The sequence below is a fragment of the Urocampus carinirostris genome, chromosome 8 (genome assembly GCF_059441175.1).
Source record: "Urocampus carinirostris isolate Australia breed hairy pipefish chromosome 8, RoL_Ucar_1.0, whole genome shotgun sequence".
Classification (NCBI taxonomy): Eukaryota; Metazoa; Chordata; class Actinopteri; order Syngnathiformes; family Syngnathidae; genus Urocampus; species Urocampus carinirostris.
This window is the reverse complement of record NC_142356.1, coordinates 15,705,411-15,726,214: the sequence shown is the minus strand read 5'-3', so window position 1 is coordinate 15,726,214 and position 20,804 is coordinate 15,705,411. Positions and strand designations below refer to the sequence as shown.

General features: G+C 38.2%; 1 protein-coding gene across 5 annotated transcripts in view; it reads right to left on the bottom strand.

The window, feature by feature from the left end:
• The window catches only part of evi5l (ecotropic viral integration site 5 like), a 42,398-nt gene that overhangs the window by 2,759 nt on the left and 18,835 nt on the right, over positions 1-20,804 (bottom strand). For 2 of the 5 annotated variants that reach the window (XM_088341710.1, XM_088341711.1), the window contains 16 exons: positions 17,972-18,196; positions 17,084-17,158; positions 15,834-15,959; positions 15,596-15,739; positions 15,427-15,516; positions 13,053-13,150; positions 12,894-12,954; positions 12,578-12,631; positions 10,417-10,449; positions 8,618-8,758; positions 5,849-5,965; positions 4,548-4,688; positions 4,294-4,470; positions 2,953-3,099; positions 2,719-2,814; positions 374-469 (listed from right to left, as the gene is read on the bottom strand). In XM_088341710.1, the coding sequence (XP_088197836.1) occupies positions 374-469; positions 2,719-2,814; positions 2,953-3,099; positions 4,294-4,470; positions 4,548-4,688; positions 5,849-5,965; positions 8,618-8,758; positions 10,417-10,449; positions 12,578-12,631; positions 12,894-12,954; positions 13,053-13,150; positions 15,427-15,516; positions 15,596-15,739; positions 15,834-15,959; positions 17,084-17,158; positions 17,972-18,196 (1,821 nt within the window). The remainder of the gene's footprint in view (positions 1-373; positions 470-2,718; positions 2,815-2,952; positions 3,100-4,293; positions 4,471-4,547; positions 4,689-5,848; positions 5,966-8,617; positions 8,759-10,416; positions 10,450-12,577; positions 12,632-12,893; positions 12,955-13,052; positions 13,151-15,426; positions 15,517-15,595; positions 15,740-15,833; positions 15,960-17,083; positions 17,159-17,971; positions 18,197-20,804) is intronic. The other 3 variants (XM_088341712.1, XM_088341713.1, XM_088341714.1) reach the window with 3 other exon arrangements.

Genomic DNA, 20,804 nt, shown 5'->3' with positions numbered 1-20,804 from the left:
ATTGACACATTTTTCTTACAGAAGTAAAAACACAAGCGGAAGCGACACGAAATCGTGAACCTGCTTCCTGTTTAACACCTACACATTGCACAGATTTGTGCCACATTTAGAATTCCATTTTCCACCTGCCTTGTCTCAAATAATGGTTGAAACTTTTATTATTTTTATCTGTGGCTTTAATGCATTTTAAAAAACACATTTTAAATTTTTAATGTCTTTTCTTCTGTTTTAACTGTAATTGTGTGTTTTTAACCTGTCTCTTTGCCATTTCTGTAAAGCACTTTGAATTGCCTTGTGTATGAATTGTGCTATATATACAAATAAACTTGCCTTACCTATACCAATATATAAGTGATTCTAAAGGTTGTCTGACCTCATTTTTTAGCTCAGTGATCTGGTCCCGGAGCCGGTTGATGTACTGCTTGGAGTCTGAGTGGTTCAGCTGGCCCTGGATCAGACCTTCTTCCTTCTGCAGGGGCCACAGTTAAGGTGGGGTGGGGTCACTTGAGGCAATTGAGAACCAAAATATTTTCTTAAATCAAAGTGTCATAACTTTTTCCTCTAACATATCAAGGTAATGAAGCATAAAAGGGTTGTTTGGATATGTATTTATTCTTTTTTACCAGGCAATGTTTTCGTAGTGCAGTGGTTAGCACGTTTGCGTAACACGCAAAAGGTCCCAGGTTTTGAGAACGGGTGCAAACATATGTTGGACTAGAGTAGGACAGGTGCCACCAGGCTGTACTTGGCCAAGACACACCACAGGAAATGGTGGCCCTACGACCATAGTGGTTAAGGGATCCAACCAACCATGCTTTTTGTTTTCCTTTATCAGTAAACAGGGACTCACAGAGATACGCTACATTTTTCCCCAAAAAGACATAAATATCATTTAGAAATTAAATTAAAATAAATATTATTCATCCATTAATTATCTGCAACGCTTATCTTCGCCAGGGTCATGGGGTAATTAAATAATAATTTATTAAAAACTATTTAAAATAATTCAAGGGCTTAATTAATCATTAAAAAATAAGAATACGAAATCACCTTAAAACATACTAAAGAGCAAATTAATAAAATATAGTTTTGATCCTTCAATATATTTAGTTTACAAAACAAGTGAATTATGCTTAAAATTAAAATAATTAAAAAACATTTGACTTAATGATTAGATCATATTTATATTTCATATATTTGAATAGTTAAAATAAAAAACAATAAGGTATCAAATATTTTTTCAGTTGGAGGTAAAATTTTCAGTATCAGTCGCGGGCCACTAAAAAATTGCCAAGAAGCCATAGATTGGACACCACGGCGGCAGATTTGATATAAAATTAGTAATAATAACAATAATTATTGTAAAAAAAATCAAGTAAAAAAATATTAATGGGGTATATTCATTAATTCAATTAGGATTCATTAAATTAATTCAAATGAATTGAACAAATATTTAATTTTGCTGGATTAAATAGTTTAAATGATTTGATTTAATAATTGAATACTAATGATGAGCCTTAAATCCATTAAATCTGTCTCTTTTTTTTGCCAGACGTGTATTTTTCAGTACATGTAGCAGGCTGCTGAAATATGCCGTATGTTGGACACCACTGCAACAAATGCGGGAAAAAAAGGAAATCAACTTGTAAGCTACTTTGTGTTTCTCTAGAGAAATTGTATACATGAACACATTTTGATAGATGAGATACTTGTAAGATAAACAAAAAGCCGATGAGGCAAAAGGTTATAGCTTTATTTATAAACACTATAGTCAAATAATGTTTTGATCTAACACAGGGGTCCAAACTTTTCAGAAAGCGGGCCAGATTTGGTAAACTGGAATTGTGTGAGGGCCAACTATTCAGCCTGGCATTTTTTGAACAGTCTCAATAAATTCACCCTCCGTGAAAGGTTTTCAGTGACTGGCGATCAGCGTTGTGGCCTCGTAGCTCGCCTTTGTAGCATTTTCATTTGACTTGTAGCTGTGCCGTTAAAACAGCTTCCAGTTGCTTCACCTTTTCACAACGTTTGTTTCTAGTTAGCTTGTCATAGCCAGCATGTTTCATCTGGCAGTGCCTCTTGATATTATATTCTTTAAAAAACAGCCAGTGTCTTGGCAGATTAGGCGGACGCAGTTGCTCGGAATTCAATGAAAAAAAAATTCTCCCAATTTCCTTACAGTCTGCTTCCTTTTTTTATTTACAGTACCCATGTCAAAAAATGGGGTGGGCTAAAATTCTGACAGAAAGCCAAGGGCAAGGTGGCCAAAGTGAAATGGTGATTTTTTTTTTCAATACAAATTTATTTTATATTGCGATCAACATTACTGGAGAGCAACATACTCTTAATTTTATGAGAGAAGCTGCGGGCCAGTAAAACTTTGATCACGCGCCGTTAACTGGCCCCTGGGACAGACTTTTGACAGACCTGATGTAACAGGTATGGTCAAAGTGTCAAGGTATTAGAATGCTTAAGATTTTCTGTTCGTCATTGGGAATAGTTGACGGTTAAAGTGTGCTATTTTCAACTATTGGTTTAAGTGCATATACATCATAAATGTATGGGTGTGGCATTATATCATATATTACAATATGGCTGTTGGTTGGCTAAATAATTTGGAGTTTGCTGTGTAGGTTCTGCTGATATTCATTTATATATTCATATATCGAATATCCCGCCCAACCACAAACGAGTGTTTTCAAAGCAATCCATCCTGACCTGTATTTCCAGCTCCGCTATCTTCTGCCGGAGCTCAGCTATGGCTGCCATGCTATCAGCTTCCCTCAGTCGGACGGCCATTACATCCTCTTTATTCTGAGCACAAGAATAAAGCGAAAGGGTTTAAATCCTATTTGGCCCTCAGCGGATCATTCTCATTGAGGTATTCTTTTCTGTTTTGAATCACGGCAGGTTGTGTATCACCCTCCCCTGCTGACTCTTTTTCCATCACACCTTGCAGTCCCACTCGGCCTGTTTGCGTTTCATCTCGTTGAGCTGGGCCTGAAGAGCTTTGTTCTGGTTAGATGACATCTGGAGACGATCCTGGAGAGCCGAGCGCTCCTGCTCGTGGCGCCCGATCAGTTTGCCGTGGATTGTGTTCTACAAAAGAAGAGAGGATTGTCGTGTCTTTGATGGTTTTTGTATTAGGTTTGGTTTCTGGTCAGCTGTGTATTCTTTTTTGCAACAATGGTGGTTAAAATGGGACCTTTCAATTGGGAAGCCAATAGGCTTTTTGCAAATAAACATTTGGCATAAATAGTTTGGGTAAAAACATAATGGAAAAAATAGTTTGAACTACGTACAGTATTCCCTTGATTTGTGTGGTTAATAGGTTCTAGAGGTACGGTCTTGGGTTTAATACCCGCGGGCCAGGGGCTGTATTTTTTAGGCCCGATCTTACCTCCAATCTGTTCTGCAATCACCCATATTAAGTAGAGTAGCTTTGCCGCTCATCACATTAAAACAAAGTTCATCAATTAAATCAGACTCTGATTAAATACAGAAGACCACAAAGAAAGGATTACTAACAGGTGCTCTTCGGATTGTCATTGGGTCTGGAAAGCGACAGAGGCGGTGTCGGGAGGAAAGGCAATAAAAGGCCTACTGTTACGGCTAGGCCAACAATTCTCTTAAGCCACCCCTGCCGAGCCTGTATCTCATCAAAGCTAGATCCATTATCCATGAAACGGGTGACATGAAGCTACAACTCGTGTGAAACCACTACATTCGGGACAGTTATATTCCAATCAACGCGGAGACCTGGCTCAATTTGAGGTTACCCAATGCTAGCGTGTCACTAGCCAGCCACTCTCTAAATAACTTTGTTATACTGATAGGAGAAGGCCTAAGGTCTATAATGACAACATAGACCATTCATTAAACTGCAATTCTGAGTTCTGTGTTTTTATTTGTAGATCTATGGTGATTTTGTTACAGTCGTATTCTCTCAGTTGGTAATGACGTAACCTTGAAGATGCAAGGCTAATTCTTGGATTTTCACTTTCCACGGGGGATTCTGGTCCCTATTTACTGCGATAACCGAGGGATTACTTTATTTGTCATATCTTATTAGCTCAAGGGTCGCCAACCTTTTAGAAACTGAGACTTTTCTGTCACTGATTAGGAAGAGGGCCTACAATTTGATAAACATTTCTAAAATAACAACTAATCATGTAATTACTATGATATTATGATGTTATTACCTGGTTGTAATTATCAGAAGTAGGGTGAAAATAGGCTTCTTGACAATGGAAACATTCCATAAATGCAAATGCATGGATAAAGGTGTCTGACCTGGCTTTCCAGCTGCACAGCTTTGAGTTTCACCTCCCGAAGCTCAGCCTGGGCCTGCGCCTCCCTGAGGCGGATGCTCATCAGCTTGTCTTGCAACTCGTTCATGGCGTTCTTTTTTGGCGATTCCTTCCAATTGCTGCCGCTGCCCACGCCACCGCTACGGGACATGTGATGCTGCTAATACACATGCATGAAAATATGAAAAGAATCTCTTCTGGATCACACCACAAGACAAATGTGAGTTGCTCTTTCACCTGCCAACGCTGATTGAGTTCAGTAACCGAGTCTTGCATCTCTCTGAAGGAGCGAAGCGTCTCCAGCTCCCTCAACTTCATCTGCTTCACCTCCTCCTGGAGAGCTGCCATGTTGTTTTCATCTGGCAAACAGCTGCTCTTCTGAAATGTGAGAATACAAAAACAAAAACAGATACAAAACATATATTAGGGAGACTACAATGTTTACATAATACTCAGAGCTGCAAATATTTGGCACTTTTCAGTTTGAAAACAAGCTCAGTACAGAAGCTCTGGGATACGACATTATCTCTACACCTGTGATACCCGTTCTGAGGAAGGGGTTGTAAGGTGAAATTGCCGTATAGCGGGGTATAGAAACCTAGGGTAATGAGCTAAAGCATTCCAAACCCTAGGTTGAGACATTACCTTGTATTTACATATTTAACATTAGTAACAAAAAAAATTAAGTACAACCTGTATGTAACATAATTACATAAGATTAAAATAAATATAAACAAATAAATGTACAGGCAAAGGGTAAATTACGTTTTATTTACCTTTGGTCTGACATGACTTAAGCTGGTGCGCTGGATTTAGTAAATGGTCTGCATTTATATAGCGCTTTTCAAGTCAATGAAGACCTCCCAAAGCGCTTTACAATGTGCTTCACACTTTACCCTTTTACACACGGAGGAGTGCAATACAATGAAAACTGATTTGAAAACATCCACTTGCGAGGATTTGCATGCCCTTAGAAGACTTTGTTGCTTTAATCGCCTCCCAATAATTTAATCATCGTCCCAATCGTTGATTGGTTGCGGACATACTCTTTAGCGTGGGTAACAATGCCTGTGCCTTCTTCGAATTTCTTTATTACCTTGTGTTTTAGTACCATTGTTATCATGTTCTTGCTTCACCCTTTACATCACAGTTTGTTACACAAGATTCTGAACTGAACAAAGAGAGAAAGATAAACCATTGTGGATGGTAGTTCAGCCTATAACATATTGGCATTTGTGACACAAACCAATAGCACATCAGCATCTTAGATGATGTCAACCAATGGCAGACAGGTGTCTTTGAGAGAGATGAAGCACTTGACTCCCACAGTCATAAACATTAACATTGCAATGTTTAAATTTTGTAAGCTTTTGAGCAAGTCATAAAATTTGTTCTTGATGTTGTATAGTGGGGAAAATTCTATAAAGACTTGTTGTAAGGAGCCGTAACCTGAGGGTCTACTGTATTGCAATCCATCTTGTATTAACTTCTGTATGGAAAAGTATGCAAAGGTAGAAAAATAATTTAGTGATCCTCACCTTCTCCAAATCAAGCACCTTGTCCTGCATTTCCTTCATCGCCCCTAACAATTCTGCCTCACGCAACTTGGACTGCTCCAACTCTGTCTGCAAACTGCTTACAAAATGTTCCGTGTGCTAAAAAACAACAACAACAAAATAAACATTGTCTGTTAAATGGCATAATACATACAAAAAGTAGTTATATAGGTTATAACAAGTTGCTACAGAGATTCTACCTGCTAAATATACTGTACATATAGAATAATTATCATTTTTTTGGAAGACCTTTTGATGCATTTGACAATAAAGGTAAGATCTTCAACCCGAACTTGAACCCTACCCTGGCCCGAATTTCAGGCCAGATCGGGCCTGAAATGTCGATCATTAGTTTTTTTTTTTTAATCCACACAGGACAATAAACTCCAGCTAACACCCCAAACTTGCCAAGTTAGTACCATTCGTGCTGTACAAACCAGCAACCAGCGCAGCGCAGTGAAGAAAGTCGCTTTAATTATTTCCTTTATTTCACTGAAATAAAGACCAACAAACAAGGTCACAATTTGCAAACCTCGATCGGCAAGGCCAGGCAGCGGAGTCAAAGCTTTTATTCTATTTATGTTTTGCAGAATTTGTAACATTTAGTTGTTTGTTCATGTTTGAAATGTATCTTATTACACTGAACTATTGCTTTTTATTCAAACACATTAGTGTTTTTTATTCTTGTTGTTTTCTTATTTGAGTCATATTTAATTATTAGTAGGCGTATTTTTACGCATGTTTAACTTTGTTTGGCTATTTATTTTTTAATAGTGGTTTTCACACGTTATTTTTGTTTTTATTTATTTAAATTATTACTGTTGTACTCTATCAAGCTTTTTGTTTATTATCCATCCATCCATCTATATCTGCACCGATGGTCCTCAGTAGGGTCGCGGGAGTGCTGGAGCCCATCCCAGCTATCTTCGGGACACCCTGAACTGGTTGCCAGTCAATCGCAGGGCACACAGGGACGGACAATTCGCTCGCTCATTCACACCCAGGGACAATTTGGACAGGCCAATTAACCTGACATGCATGTTTTTGGAATGTGGGAGGAAACCAGAGTGCCCGTTGGAAACCCACGCAAGCATGGGGAGAACATGCAAACTCCGCACAGGAGGTATTATCTCATGACCTCAGAACTGTGCCGCAAACGCGCTAACCACTGCGCCGCCATGCTGCCTGTTTGTTTATTCATTATGTTAAATTACTCTTTACAGCAGGTCTGTTCTTAGATAGTGTTTTTTCCATTTATTTATAAAAACGTGTTCCTGAAAGAGTTCCTATTTATTTTGATACAATACTTGTTTAAGCATGTTGTTTTTGTGTTTCATGCAAATAATTAAAATTAAGAATGTTATTCTTTATTTATTACATAGCTTTTGCTTTCGCACTTTGATCATTTCTTTGGATTTTCCATTTTCAGACGAAAGGAATAACACTTTCATATATCTTTTCTTATTTATTTGAGCTGCATTATTCTTTTCAAAGCCTAGTGGGTTGCAATATTTCCCTGCGTAATAAGGCAAGTGGGCATCAAGAGCTCCCTTTTTAGCCTTATTTTGTTGCTGTATTGCATTTAGTATGTTAAGAAAAATCTGTATATTATTTTCCCCTTAAGAAATCTTATGTTTTCCCAGCCCAAAATACTTCAGGATGAAGTGATACTAAAAAATTGCCGTCCATTAAATTTCAATAAGGAAAAGTTTTGAAACTTGAAAAACATGAAATTATGTGTTTTGTTGGGGTGGTACTGCAAAATCAAGTTAAATGGTCCGACGTTAAATCAAGTTAGTCGGGTTTCGGTCAGGCTTCAACACTTGTGGGTGAGGTCCGATCTGGCAGGGTTTTTTTAGGCCCGATCTTACCTATATTTGACAAACACTACCCCTGAAAAACTGAAGGAAAGATTACTTTTAAGCATAGTAGGTAGGGGAGAAGAATATCATCCCAAAAAAACTGTCCTATATCTCATATTTTTTGGCAAGATACCAAAACAATCCAGAGGGTCTAGGTTACAATCATTAAGGAAGCATTTCAGACTTACTTAGGTTGCTTCAGGCCTGTATTTCTGACAAAATGTCAGCGAATGTCAGTAGAGAGCTACTTTTCCATGCCAGTCTAACATGGCAAGCTGTATAGCGAATGTTTTTGTTTGAGGCTGTTTACAAAAGCCGTGCGTGACTGAAAGGGCGAATGTGTCATTCCGACCATCTCCGATTTTGTTTATAAGAGATGACAGTTGGTTCCAGAGGTGATTGAATGCTAGTCGTGGGTGTTGGGCACAATCAGAGCTGAATGGCTTTGTTAAGTTTTGATAGTTTAACAGAACCGAAGCAAAAGCAGATTTGAGTGCTCAGAAAAAATCTGGAACAGAAGGTACTGGTGTCCATCCACAGAAAAGTACATAACATCAAAATGTGGTATGCAGGTTAAACAGCACTAGACAAGAGATACTTGCAGAGAGTCATCAACACATCCCATAAAATCTTTGGCTACTCTCTGCCCAGTCTGGATTTCTTTGCTGGATTTTGCTACCAGAGCATCATTTAAGTCTTCATACTATGTCAATGGTGGGGTGCCATTTCAAATCTCATTGTAAATGATCTACACTACGTTGTGATCAATGACAATAAAAACAATTCTACTCTATATCCATATTTCTTAATATTGTTCTTAAAAATGGCAATAGTTACCTTAGCTTAAGGTACAAGGAAATGGGATTCACATGGACACAGCCTTGCTTACCTTTTGCTGCTGCAGTTCTCGGATGGTGTCCTGCGCCTTCTCGAGACCTTCGCTGGCTGCATTGCACTGCTGCCTGACCACTGCCAACTCGCGCTTGATAACGTAGTTTTCCTCCGCTTCTTGTGCCCGGGTCACCTGGCCCTAAAATGACACAAGAGAACAGAATTAGAAATGGAATATTCTTGGGGCAGAATTCAAGTATCAAAGTAGGCAGGGGTTGGTTGCATGACACATGTTTATTTGGTCTAGTTATTGTATTTGGGATGAGGGGCGTTTGCTTTTACAAGAGGGTTAGATGGGCAGCCAGAGCAGACAAATGTGTGATTGAATATATAGTTGTAACAAAAAGAAAAAAATATATAAGGCCTTGCAAAATTATTTGCCCACCCCGTCCTTGAGCTTTTCACTCTTTAACTACATTTTGGGCTTCAAACATGAATAAATTTGATTATATGGGGTAAAAAATCAACAACCATTCGGGACAATTTGTGAAGTGGAATTATTTTCATTGGATTTTTCAACATTGAGAAAGTTCCTCACTAAATGTCTGCAGTGAATTTGCTGCACCGAGAGCAAAGGAGCCGAATAATATTCCACACCAAACTTAAGGTTTTTAAAATCATTTAATATCTGAAGACCAAGACTAAGTATTTATTTTTATACCTAAGTGAGACGACATGCCTCTCAAGATAAGTTTATTCGAATGCACAAATGAGCTACACAAGAGTAGAAATTTGTCAGAAGACTGGGGTGATTTACTATCATTGTTCTACAATAGGGTATTTTATTCATATACCTGATTGCTGGGGCAGCACGGCGGAAAGTGGTTAGCGCGTGTGCGACACAGTTCTGAGGTTGTGAGATCAAACCTTCCTGTGTGGAGTTTGCATGTTCTACCCGTGCTTGCGTGGGTTTCCTCCGGGCACGCCGGTTTCCTCCCACATTCCAAAAAACATGCATATCAAGTTAATTGGCCAGTTCAAATTGTTCCTAGGTGTGAATGAGCGAGTGGCTGGCTGGCAACCAGTTCAGGGGTGTCCCCTGCTGACTGCCCCAGGATAGCTGGGATGGGATCTAGCACCCCCGCGACCCTACTGAGGATAAGCGGTGCAGATAATGGATGGATGGATGCTGATTGCTGCAAAAACTCAAATATCCGTTCGAAAAATGTTAGAATATCAAAAAAAGTATAGTAGTAGGCTTAAGCCACAACCAGAAAAAAGGGGATAGAATATTGCAGTTTATTTGTAATGAATCAAAAATGTATACCATTTTTAGTTTTTAATTGTATTACAGAAAATAAGGAACCTTATCCCAGATTTAAAATTTTCTGGGAGTCTTGTTAAGTGAAATTACCTTTTCGACTAGACACATTTGGAAATTTACTAATTCTGTTCTTCAAGTGGCACTTTTAAAAACATTTTATATTTCTTGGAAATCGAGCATATAATAGACATGTTTCATCCCTGGTTAACACAAAACTACCTTTCTTAAAGGTAATTTTCTCCCCCATGAAGCAAACATTGACTCTGCTGAAATCGTATTTCTTACATAAAATGGTCATGATGTTTTCATGCTACATGCAGAGGCCTCGTACAAAAATACAAATTATGTTTGTATGAAATAAATCAACATGCACTCAAGGACCACATAACAACTTTGAAGACTGAGTATACACTCACATTAAAAAATACATTTCATGCAGTTTTATTAGCAAGGGTAAGAAAGGCAAGACGTTAGTTTATAGTAGAGGAAAGGACAGTGAAGTAAGCAGGAAAGTGGTTGATTGAATACTCTACCTGGATGAGTCTATCTGCCAGAGCAGCGCTCTCCTACAGTGCAATCAAGGGACGCAAAAAGATGTTGTAACAAGAGACCACAAAGATAGTAGAAAATAGAAGTTGATCCGATACAATAGTCCCCTGGGATACAGTGTCCTCACCTTATAAAATTTTTACTTTGCAGTATAGAAGAAGTGTTTTTTTTCGACCCCGCTATTATCCCCGCTATATGATGTCAACAACACATTGTTTCGCATGCCCCAAAACGTCAAACTTTGGGGTGTTTGTGTATATGACTGCCTGCTAAAGGTTGAAATCATGTAAAATGCTGGTTTGCTAATGATTTGCGTCACGGCATCATGAAAATGGCAATATGATATTGACTGAACTACCTCCCGCAAGGCCTTTCCCTTTCTTAATTCAATTTTGAATTTCGCTTGCTCCATAAAGACTTTGTGAGTCGACTAATTAATACAGTATTTTTAGTACTCTATGGATCCTGAGACTTGCTATGATGCTAAAGGGTGGAAGAGTAAACATGGAAACGAAACTTGCAATAGTCAAGAAACATGAAACAAGTATATTTTCTAAGGGAATGACAATCCTTGCAAGTGGAAGTTAAAAAAATTGTTTCATTTTTAATTCACCGTCACCGTTTTCTCCCATCTGCATCCACCCGCTACTCCATTCAACCATCTTATGTCACGTCACACGAAAGGAAATTTATATTTTACTTAACATGTATATATATTTATAATGGTATTTAATCACACTCACATACGTTAAACATAAGTTGTATTTACTATAAACCATTTAAATGCTTTTAATCTAGAGTACTGGGGGTTCGGAATGCATTAGCCGATTACCATGGGTTTCTATCACTTGATATAGGGCAATTTCACTTTGTGATCACCCCCTCAGAACAGATGAATTACATATCCCAGGGGTCTACTGTATTTGGAAAAGAATGAAAAAGTGAGGAAAGGTAGAGACAGCATGAAGTTCAGTAAGAATACAGTATTTTAGAGAGAAGGAAAACTATACTATACTACTATATAATAAGTATTATACACAAGAAGTGTCCCAATAGTGATATTGGATAAAGTCCAATATCAACCCACAAACATGATAAATTTAATCCATATCTCTGATATTGGCTCTCAATAACAAAGTGGATTACAGTTCCCACTACTCTTCTATCCAGTAGATTCAATGATACAGACGCTCCCCTACTTACGACCATTCCACTTACATAAAACAGTAGATACGAACATTTTTTTCGAGATGTCGAAGAATATTGCGGTAAGTTAGATTTTGTATTGTGTGCACCTTTTTCCGAGTACAGGACATTCCTGTAGTGCTTCTTTCCGCAGTGACCGGCGTGTGGCGCTGTGAGAGCTCACCCAGCATCCACCCGGAAGTAAAAAAATCCTCTTCATTTTCCTAGTTCGTGTGTAAACATTCTATACCGTCTATTTCTATAATCTCCAGCGTGCTAAAAACTTTTACGTTTGTATTGTTTAATATCTCGTGCATCCATTCAATATGGTGGGTGTAAAGTGTAAAGAAGAGGTTAGCTGTTTCTTTTGAAATGAAAGTGAAATAAGAAAGCTTGATGCGGTTGAGAAAATGGTCAGAACACTTTTTTTCAGCCACTTTTTCCATAGAGGAGGATCTCTTGAAGCGCATCTTCCAAAAGTAAGTTAAACTCAACTTTATCTTTATAGAGCATATTATTTTATAAAATATAGATTTTTTTTAAAATACAAAACAATACAGGTGACGTATACAAGCCTTAAACATACTTTTATAAACCCTAAACATACAAAATATAGCACTGAAGCAACTTACGAACAAATTTAACTGACAAACGCATATCTCGTTCGTAAGACTGGCAGCGTCTGTATGGGAAATGCAAAACCGATAATATAGATAAGCAGGCCTTAAATTATGTGAATAATGTTAACCAGAATTGACTTAAAGATCAAGTATCGTCTATGTTGTGTATAAAATGGATTGGAGGGGAAAAAACCCTATAAACATCATCTTGTATAACCAATAAGGATTGGATTTTATCAGTATCAGATAATCCTGTGAAATGCAGAATCTGTATTAGATCTGAAGTAACAAGGTAGTTTCAGGACACTCTTATAAAACACACTCTAAATCTACTTCTTACCTTCTCTAGGGTTTCGATCCGCTGTTTCAGCAGTCTGTTTTCTGTGCGCAACCTCTGAAAACAAGCAATCCCGACGGTTACAAAGATATTTTATGATAAAAATGTTTGAAAACAATTCGAATAAGGAAAAAAACATTGTTACAGTGTAGTGTTTTATTGCTATAGATATAATACTTATTTTAAATAATTTTCCTAAAATTTCTAAACAAAATTGTTAAAAAAAACAACAACCAAAAAAACCGTTTTTCTTTCCTAAAATAGTTCAAAATATTGCTGAAGGAATTTTTGTATCATAGAGACAAGCCATTAAAAACACCTTAATCTCAATTTGCTCCTCCATTTCTTTGTTCTTGATGGTTGTATATTCTTTCTCCAGCCTGATTAAAACAGATACATGATCATAAGAATCAAATTGCTCCAGGGACTTTGTGGAAAAACCTCCTCTCTAGGCTACGAAGTAACAATGGGACCTCACTTCTTCATTCTCTTGGGGTTGTATTTGATCTGGTAGGCCCTGAGGATCAGCTTATCCGGGCAACTGTCAAACTGGTGGGGGATCACCTTCTGAAAATGCTGGAAGATACATAGTGAACAGTGTGAGGAAGGGAGCCGTAAAGATGCTTCCTCATTTATGTATTAAGACAAAACAACTTTATTAAATGCCATCTTCATGCAAACATTTAATAAAACCTAAATAAATGTGCAATGTATTACTATTCAATCGACAAGAAAAATACAATATAAAATAAAATGAAAAAAATCTAGCTCACTGGCGTTATAGTTTTGAGAACAGTGGTCAAATCCTGATGTCAAGACCTCTCGCTACTTTGAGCTTCTGTTATCACTGGTTCACTCTTTCGCAGGCAAAAACAAAAACATCAAAAAATAAATCGAATAATAAAAACAACGGATGTTTCTCGCACCACCGAGAAATATTTTGGTTAGCCGAGATTCAAACTGTTTGCCCAGCACATCTTGACTTGAAATCTCCAAAGCATTCACATGACGTTTATTCAAGGTATAAATCGTCCAACCTGAAATGCATAAGTTTGAAGCAGTAGTATCTCTTTTTTCCCTTTTTTAATTATAATCAGCTATTGCATACTTATAGCTGTTAACGTATACACTTTTATCATATTTTATACAATTTGTTGCTAAAAATGTCATAAGGAACAAATACATGAATTAATACTGTTTCAATTGAACATGTTTCTTGAGTCTTGTGGGAGTCGTGACGCAAGTGGTGCCCCACTTTGCATCAACAACAAGGCTGTGGAGGTTGTCAGCAGTATCAAGTTCCTAGGGGTGCACATTACAAACAAACTCACCTGGTCCGTTAACACTGCATCACTGGTTAAGAGGGCACAGCAGCGCCTGTACTTCCTGCGGAGGATGAGGAGAGCCCACCTGCCCCCACCCTCCCTCATCACATTCTACAGGGGCACCATAGAGAGTATCCTGACCAGCTGTATCTCTGTGTGGTGTGGAGGCTGCAGCGCTACCGACTGGGGTAGTGTGAGGAGGGTAACGAGGACAGCAGAGAAAATAATCGGGACTACACTTCCCTCCATTCAGGACATTGGCCAGAAGCGCTGCCTATCCCATGCTAAGAACATTACCGGGGACCCCTCTCACCCCCATCATGGACTGTTCACTCTGCTAGCCTCTGGGAAGAGGTACTGCAGTGTGCGGTGCAGGACCACCAGGCTCCGCAATAGTCTAGTCCCCCTGGCCATTAGACTGTTAAATGGTCAATCTAACATATAGTTAACTTAAATCTAAACGGCTGCTAATCTGACTTTTTGCACTACTGGCAGTTTTTTATAGCTTGCCACTCCTTGCACATTGCTCTCTGCACTATTGTAATTACAGCGTTATTGTTACAGTGTTAATGTTACTGTGTACCTGACTTGTTAACCTGACTGCCCATTTTGCACATCTGGTTAGCTACTCTTCTTGCACTATCGGCACTATGGTAAAATACTATACGTAGCCAAAATACAATACAACTTTATTTATATCTGTACATTCAAGGAAACTGTGGGGGTCAGATGCATCGACATTTCGTTCTGTATACACGTGTACTAGAATGACAATAAAGTAGATCTGAATCTGAATCTGAAAGTGACAGTATGTTTCATACTCTGTTTTAACTCTTTAGTTGTGCATAATTGACTCTTCAAATACACTAATTTCTCTTATCATAGTTCTATGTGATTACCTTGGAAAAAAAATATGTATTTTTGCATCTTCTTAGTTCACTGTGTCACTAATCGCCTTACATGCGAAAACACCCCGGTTCGAGACCAGATGAAGACATATGTTGGCCTGGTAAAGGATGGGCGCCACCAGGCTGTACTTGCCCAAGACACAACACAGGAAATGGTGCCCTTACGGCTATAGTCGTAAAGGATCCAACCAACCAATTGTTAAAAAAATCATGCATTGTGATTTTTTGATTTTTTTTTTTATCCCTCTCATAGTAGACATGCACCTATGATGAATATTTATGACCCTTCCAGGATTTCTATGTGGCAGAAATAGCCTTGCCTAATGATTTATTACATTTACTTTTCTCAATATTTCAGCATTAACATCCGCTCATTATTATGAAAAATATAGATTAACGGGTTCCCCGCAAAATTTCTTTAGGGTTATATGTATTTAAAACAGCAAGAAGAGTAAATATATGAATACTGAATAATAGTAGGTACTAGTATTACCTACTAATATTTTCATGAAGCATTATTAGGTATTGCTAATGGCCAAAATTCAAATAGCTGACTATATGTTAATTTTATTTATGAAGATATTTATCTTTATTTAAGATCGTAATTGGGAACGCTTACCTGTGACATGCCCTCCATGTCCAGCTGAATGAGGTCCGTCTGGTTGTACTGAAGAATGGCCATGCCCACCCGGAATATGATCTCGAGGCCCTTTGGAAAAGTAACACATCATGGTTTTCAAATGCTCACTCCCACAATAAAAAAAAACAATACGATGAAAACTTCCTACCTCATACATAAAAATATCAAATATGCGTGTGGCAACAGGCAAAGGAAGAAAAGTGAGGAAGAGCGTGAGAAACCAGGACGAAGCGTACATGGACGTGTGAAAACTCTGGGATCGGAAATGGACGTTCAGCTCTGGGAGTTGTTCCTGAAACAACAGAACGTCTCAGTTGCTTCAAAGCAGACGTCAAAATTAAATTTATAACGCCACTGCCCTCCAGTGGATTCAACTTCTACTTTACCTGTAGCAGATATTCAAACTGGTAAATGCAGAGTCCCAGTTCAGCCATGCTGGGTTTGAAGAGCTCGCGTAGGCGGTATTCTTGCATCAGACGCACAAAGACGCAGAAGGCCTCTTCTTCAGGCATCTGCCACAAAAGTGAGGGGAGAATTTTGTCATCAGCAACTGTAGTGGACCCGTGGGTTACAGCATGCCTAGTTTATAATATTTTCACGTTACAATAATAATAATAATAATAATAATGTGGAATACGACATTTTTTGTCAAACTTTATGGCTTTTGTGTGACTAACGTCTCTAAGATGCCTGTCTGTTATTGGTCAATGTCATATAAGATGCTGACCAGTTACTGTATTGCGTCATGACTTCATACAGATGCAGGCATGCTATAGGCTGAAATTCCTCCCACAATGCTCGCTTTCTCTCACTTCATTCTGTTCAAAATCCCATGTAACACGCGTTTATTTGCACAGCCTTAGGTTCCAAGACTTGCAGTGATGATAAAAGGAGGAACAAAAATGATGATAGCAATGTTTATCTTTTTGGTTGTCTATTTATGGCATTTTTTTTTTCTTTTGTAGATAACAGTTTGATCAAGTGGGACAAATTACAACAGTGCCGTATCTGCATAAGCTTCAGTTAATGAATACGAAGAAGGCAAAAGCATATACCCACCAACTTCACTGTACCAGTTCAAGTTGCGTCACACCAAAGGTAACTTTAGGTAATTTTTCCTTCATATGTATATTCATTTATAATGTTATTTAACATGCATTAATAATAATATACATTACAAATAAGTAGTTCTTAATACTATCTTATTTTTTATTTCATTTGAACTTACCATACAGACAAAAACAAAGAAAGAGCAATACATTTCATTTTATGTGTAGCAAAATTTGTATCCGCCAAAAAATATAAAAAAGTGTAAATCCTCCTTTCAAAATGTTGTCAACATGTTAGTTTTTTTGGTTTAATCTTTGAATATGATAAACATTCCCAAGGTTCAAATGATATAAAATTTGCTTAAGGATCGTTTTCATGGTGCTCTCTGTCGGACTAAAGTGGTACTACAACTCTATATCGTCACAACAAAATAAATTTTATTTGCATCAATATAACGTGCTTAGTGGCTCATAACAAAACAATTCGATGTGTATACTAGTTCCCAAGCTTTTATTGTTTTTGGTCAATATAATTGATTCGTTGTTGCAGCCCTAGAAATGGGGAAAAAATGACGACGGTGACATACCTGCATGAGCAGCAAACCAACAATGAACGCACTGCCTTGGCAATAGCCCACCTCTCGATCCACAAGAGAGTAAGCCTGAGAGACAGGTAAACAAGGACATTAACTCATTCAGTGTCAAGACGTACAACTACGTTTACAAAAGCATTGTCCTTGATTGCCGAAACAGAAAAATAAGATGTTTGTTTTTGTCTGTTTGTTTTTTAAGGAAATGTTATCAAGGCTTTGGCACTGCTAATCAGTAGGTATAATGCCTGTGGGAATTATTTTAGTATAAAAAAAACCCCAATAGATGGCAGGAATGGCTTTGATAAGATCTTTGTCAACACTCTTAGTGCCCAGTTTGTCTTCCTTTATCCACCGTATGACACCATATGGCAATGTGTAGGCAGCCCCTTTGCAGAGTATGCGAAGTGTGGTGAGAAAAGCGAAGATATATGTACAGACAGTCAACGCTTCAAAGCTCAATCCTTTCTAAGAAAAGATGACAAAGTCCCCTCGTCAACATCGGGGCAGAGAGGTGATGTTTTGTGCATGTTGAGGGTTCAAGCTTTCTTTTGACATGTTCTATGCATATATAGCTACAGAACTAAATTTTCTGTAAGTCTTCAAAAATGAGTCAAAATGGAAAAAAATTGGCTAGCGTCAGCACTTCTCGTTTGAGAGAAACGTCTGGCATCAAATGAGTTAATGACACATGCTGTGCGGGAAAAACCCATGTGTTGTATGATTGGTGATTGGCTAGATTATTTCCCCATTCAATGGTATAAAAACCTGGAATGACATGTATGACAAATTCATTGATGTAAAAAAATGTCCCCTTCTTTCCTGAATGCCAGCATGACAGCACAATAATCAAATAAAAAAAGGAAAGCTCTGTTGTTCTTTTACCTTCATGACATTGAAGAGGACCTCCTGGCCCAGGCTGTCCTGACCTTTGAAAAACTCGTGCTCGGGGTAAGTGCGGGCGATGTCTCTCCGGATGAGTTTCTCGCAGGGGGACGACATCTTGAGAAGTTCCGAGTACTGATTCTTCACCGGCATGTCCGTGGCATTGCCCAGCAGTTGCCACACGATTGCTCGGAAGTGGTGAGGAATTCCCTTCCGGATAAGCTCCTTGAGAAGGCAGCACATTCAAAATCAATTAAAGTCATTATCAAAGTATTTTGGCCATATCACAGTTATCATTTAATAGTTTCAAAATGAGTTCTTTTGTAATAATGTCACAAAAAACTGCAAATAAAAATTTCACAGATGTGTGCAGTGATCCGTCCACCCCTGCGGCTTAACCAATCAAAATGCTCTGTGTGCTTAGCTGGAGATTTTTGGTGTTTAGTTTGTTCCGTGGGTTTTAATCAAGCAGTGTCTCAACAGTGAACATACAATATTTGATGAACTTCCATATAAAGGATTCCTTAGCGACAAACAGCCAAAACGGGGTCTGTTGGTGTGACGCCTTGACTGTAAACTGTACTTGAGACTGTGCCCTTTATATTCTGGACCGAAACAATTGTGTTACCAGTGTTGTCCTTGTCAAATTTGGAACGATTCATAAGAAATTTGCTAAAGTAGCATTTTAACTCAGAGCCATATGAAATCATGAAAAGAGCCATAGGTTCCTTACCCCCGATTTAGTCAATACAGTCCCTTACACACAACAGGACTTCACGATTAACCAAAATCTAATCGACTTGCGATGTGACGTATTGTGATTGTGTAATTGCAAGAAACCTCGTTTTTTTTAATAATTTATACACAACAACTCTAACAAAGCTCCCCAGAAAAGGGCTGTTTACTTAAATTTAACCCCTGTAAGATTTGACATAAAATCTCAATTCAAGGCGTCCCAAAAGTCTTCAACCGTTTGGCGAATATGGACGGTTTTAGTCTCTTTTGAAATAAAACACACTCAAGTTTTGTCCCAAATTGAAATAATCACTGCAAGTACTACTAACATTGAGTCATCTGAGTTGGAACGCACAGAGATATAAATGTTTCATTCTCTTGCAGTCACATGCCTGCAGAGAGGAGCAAAAACGTAGTCAAGTTCAGAAAAGGGGTCGGAGCCGGGAATAAAACAGGAATCAGAACAGGAGAGAGTCAGGGTCGAAAGGCTTGCCTAGCGTTGCTGAGGTTCGCAGACAGACTGAGAACGGGTGACAGGAAGACGGTGGTTTAAAAAGAGACAAGCAGCCAATCATCGTCCGAGGCAGTTTGCGCCAAAGGAGCAGACTCAGGTGCCTCGCATCAGGAACCATGACAGACCTTTGATTTCTCCACCTTTTTCAAGATTACAATATTCATTTATCTTAAACCAAATTTAGTAATGTTATTTATATTTAGTTAATTTTATTTTTTATTTGCATATTTGTTATTGGAGAAATCCATAAGTAATAGAAAGTAATCAAGTCACATTCCCTCATTATTATAGTATTCAGATTACGTTACTAATTAGATTTTTCAACAGGTAATTAGTAACTGTATTAGATAATATTGTTAACCCTGTTTTTTAGTGATCAAATGTGCTTTACGGCTATTTAAGCTTAAATTGCATCATTTTGGGAGGACAGGGACACATTAATTAATTATCACAAATTTCTTATGAAGAAAATTGGTTGTAGATACCAAAGATACGGGCTTCATCTGGGAATGAATTAACCTTGAGTGTAGAGGGGCCACTGTATCTGATTAAAGGGTCCACATTTATGTGATAAGTGTCACGGTCTGTGTAATGTTTTGTCCTTGATCCATGTGCTTGAATATATCTTGTCTTTTTACACTGTCATTCCCTCCTGACTTACTTGGCTGTCCCTTCTCTCATTTGTCTTACCGTCCCTGAGGTTTTTCACTTTTGCAGAGCAGCACATATAAAGGCCAATGCGACAAAGAGGCGACTTTGGTGCATTCATACCGTAAATCATCATCTAGCATGGCAGCTTTTGTTCCCCTGATGCGTGTCTCGAGATTATTATCATGTTACCATGGCGATGCAAATGATTAATATTTTGTGAAGCTTGCTACAAGAAGCAGCTGCTTTGTGGCAGTATATTTGAAATAACAGTAAGATGCCCTCAAAAATGGTGTACTCCTAATCAAAGGTATGAGAGGCCGTTTTAGAAGTAAATCGTACTTGCTCTCATGTTTAACATCATACTGTCACACATGCACAACGATACTCTCTTAGACACAGTCATACCTATGCACGGACACTAACATACTCTCTCACACAAACTTCTATACTCCAATACACACACTGCTAAGCTTTCTTATTCTCACACACAATGGCATATTCTCTCACACATATTTTACTATAACACCCCACCCACCCAACACAAACACTAGTATAGACTCTCACACACACACTGTTATACTTTCTCCCACACACTATTATTCTTTCTTACACATTGTTAAAATTGCTATTAGTGCAGTTTTTTCCACATCTAGTGTAATAATCACCTCACCTCTCAGTGTTGTTTGACTTTGGGTACTTTTGGTAACCATGGCGATTCAAACTGACTGTCTGTAGGCCAATCACTAAATTTTCGTATAAGACCGAACTAACTTCCTGTTTAATACTGCACATTTTAACGGTCCATGTATGAGTTTATACTAATGTGTGAGATTGGAGAGTAGTGCCTGTATGTGGGTATAATAGTATGTGTGAGAGTATAGTAGTGTGTGTGTAGGAGACTATACTGTTTGTATGATAGTGTAGTAGTGTTTG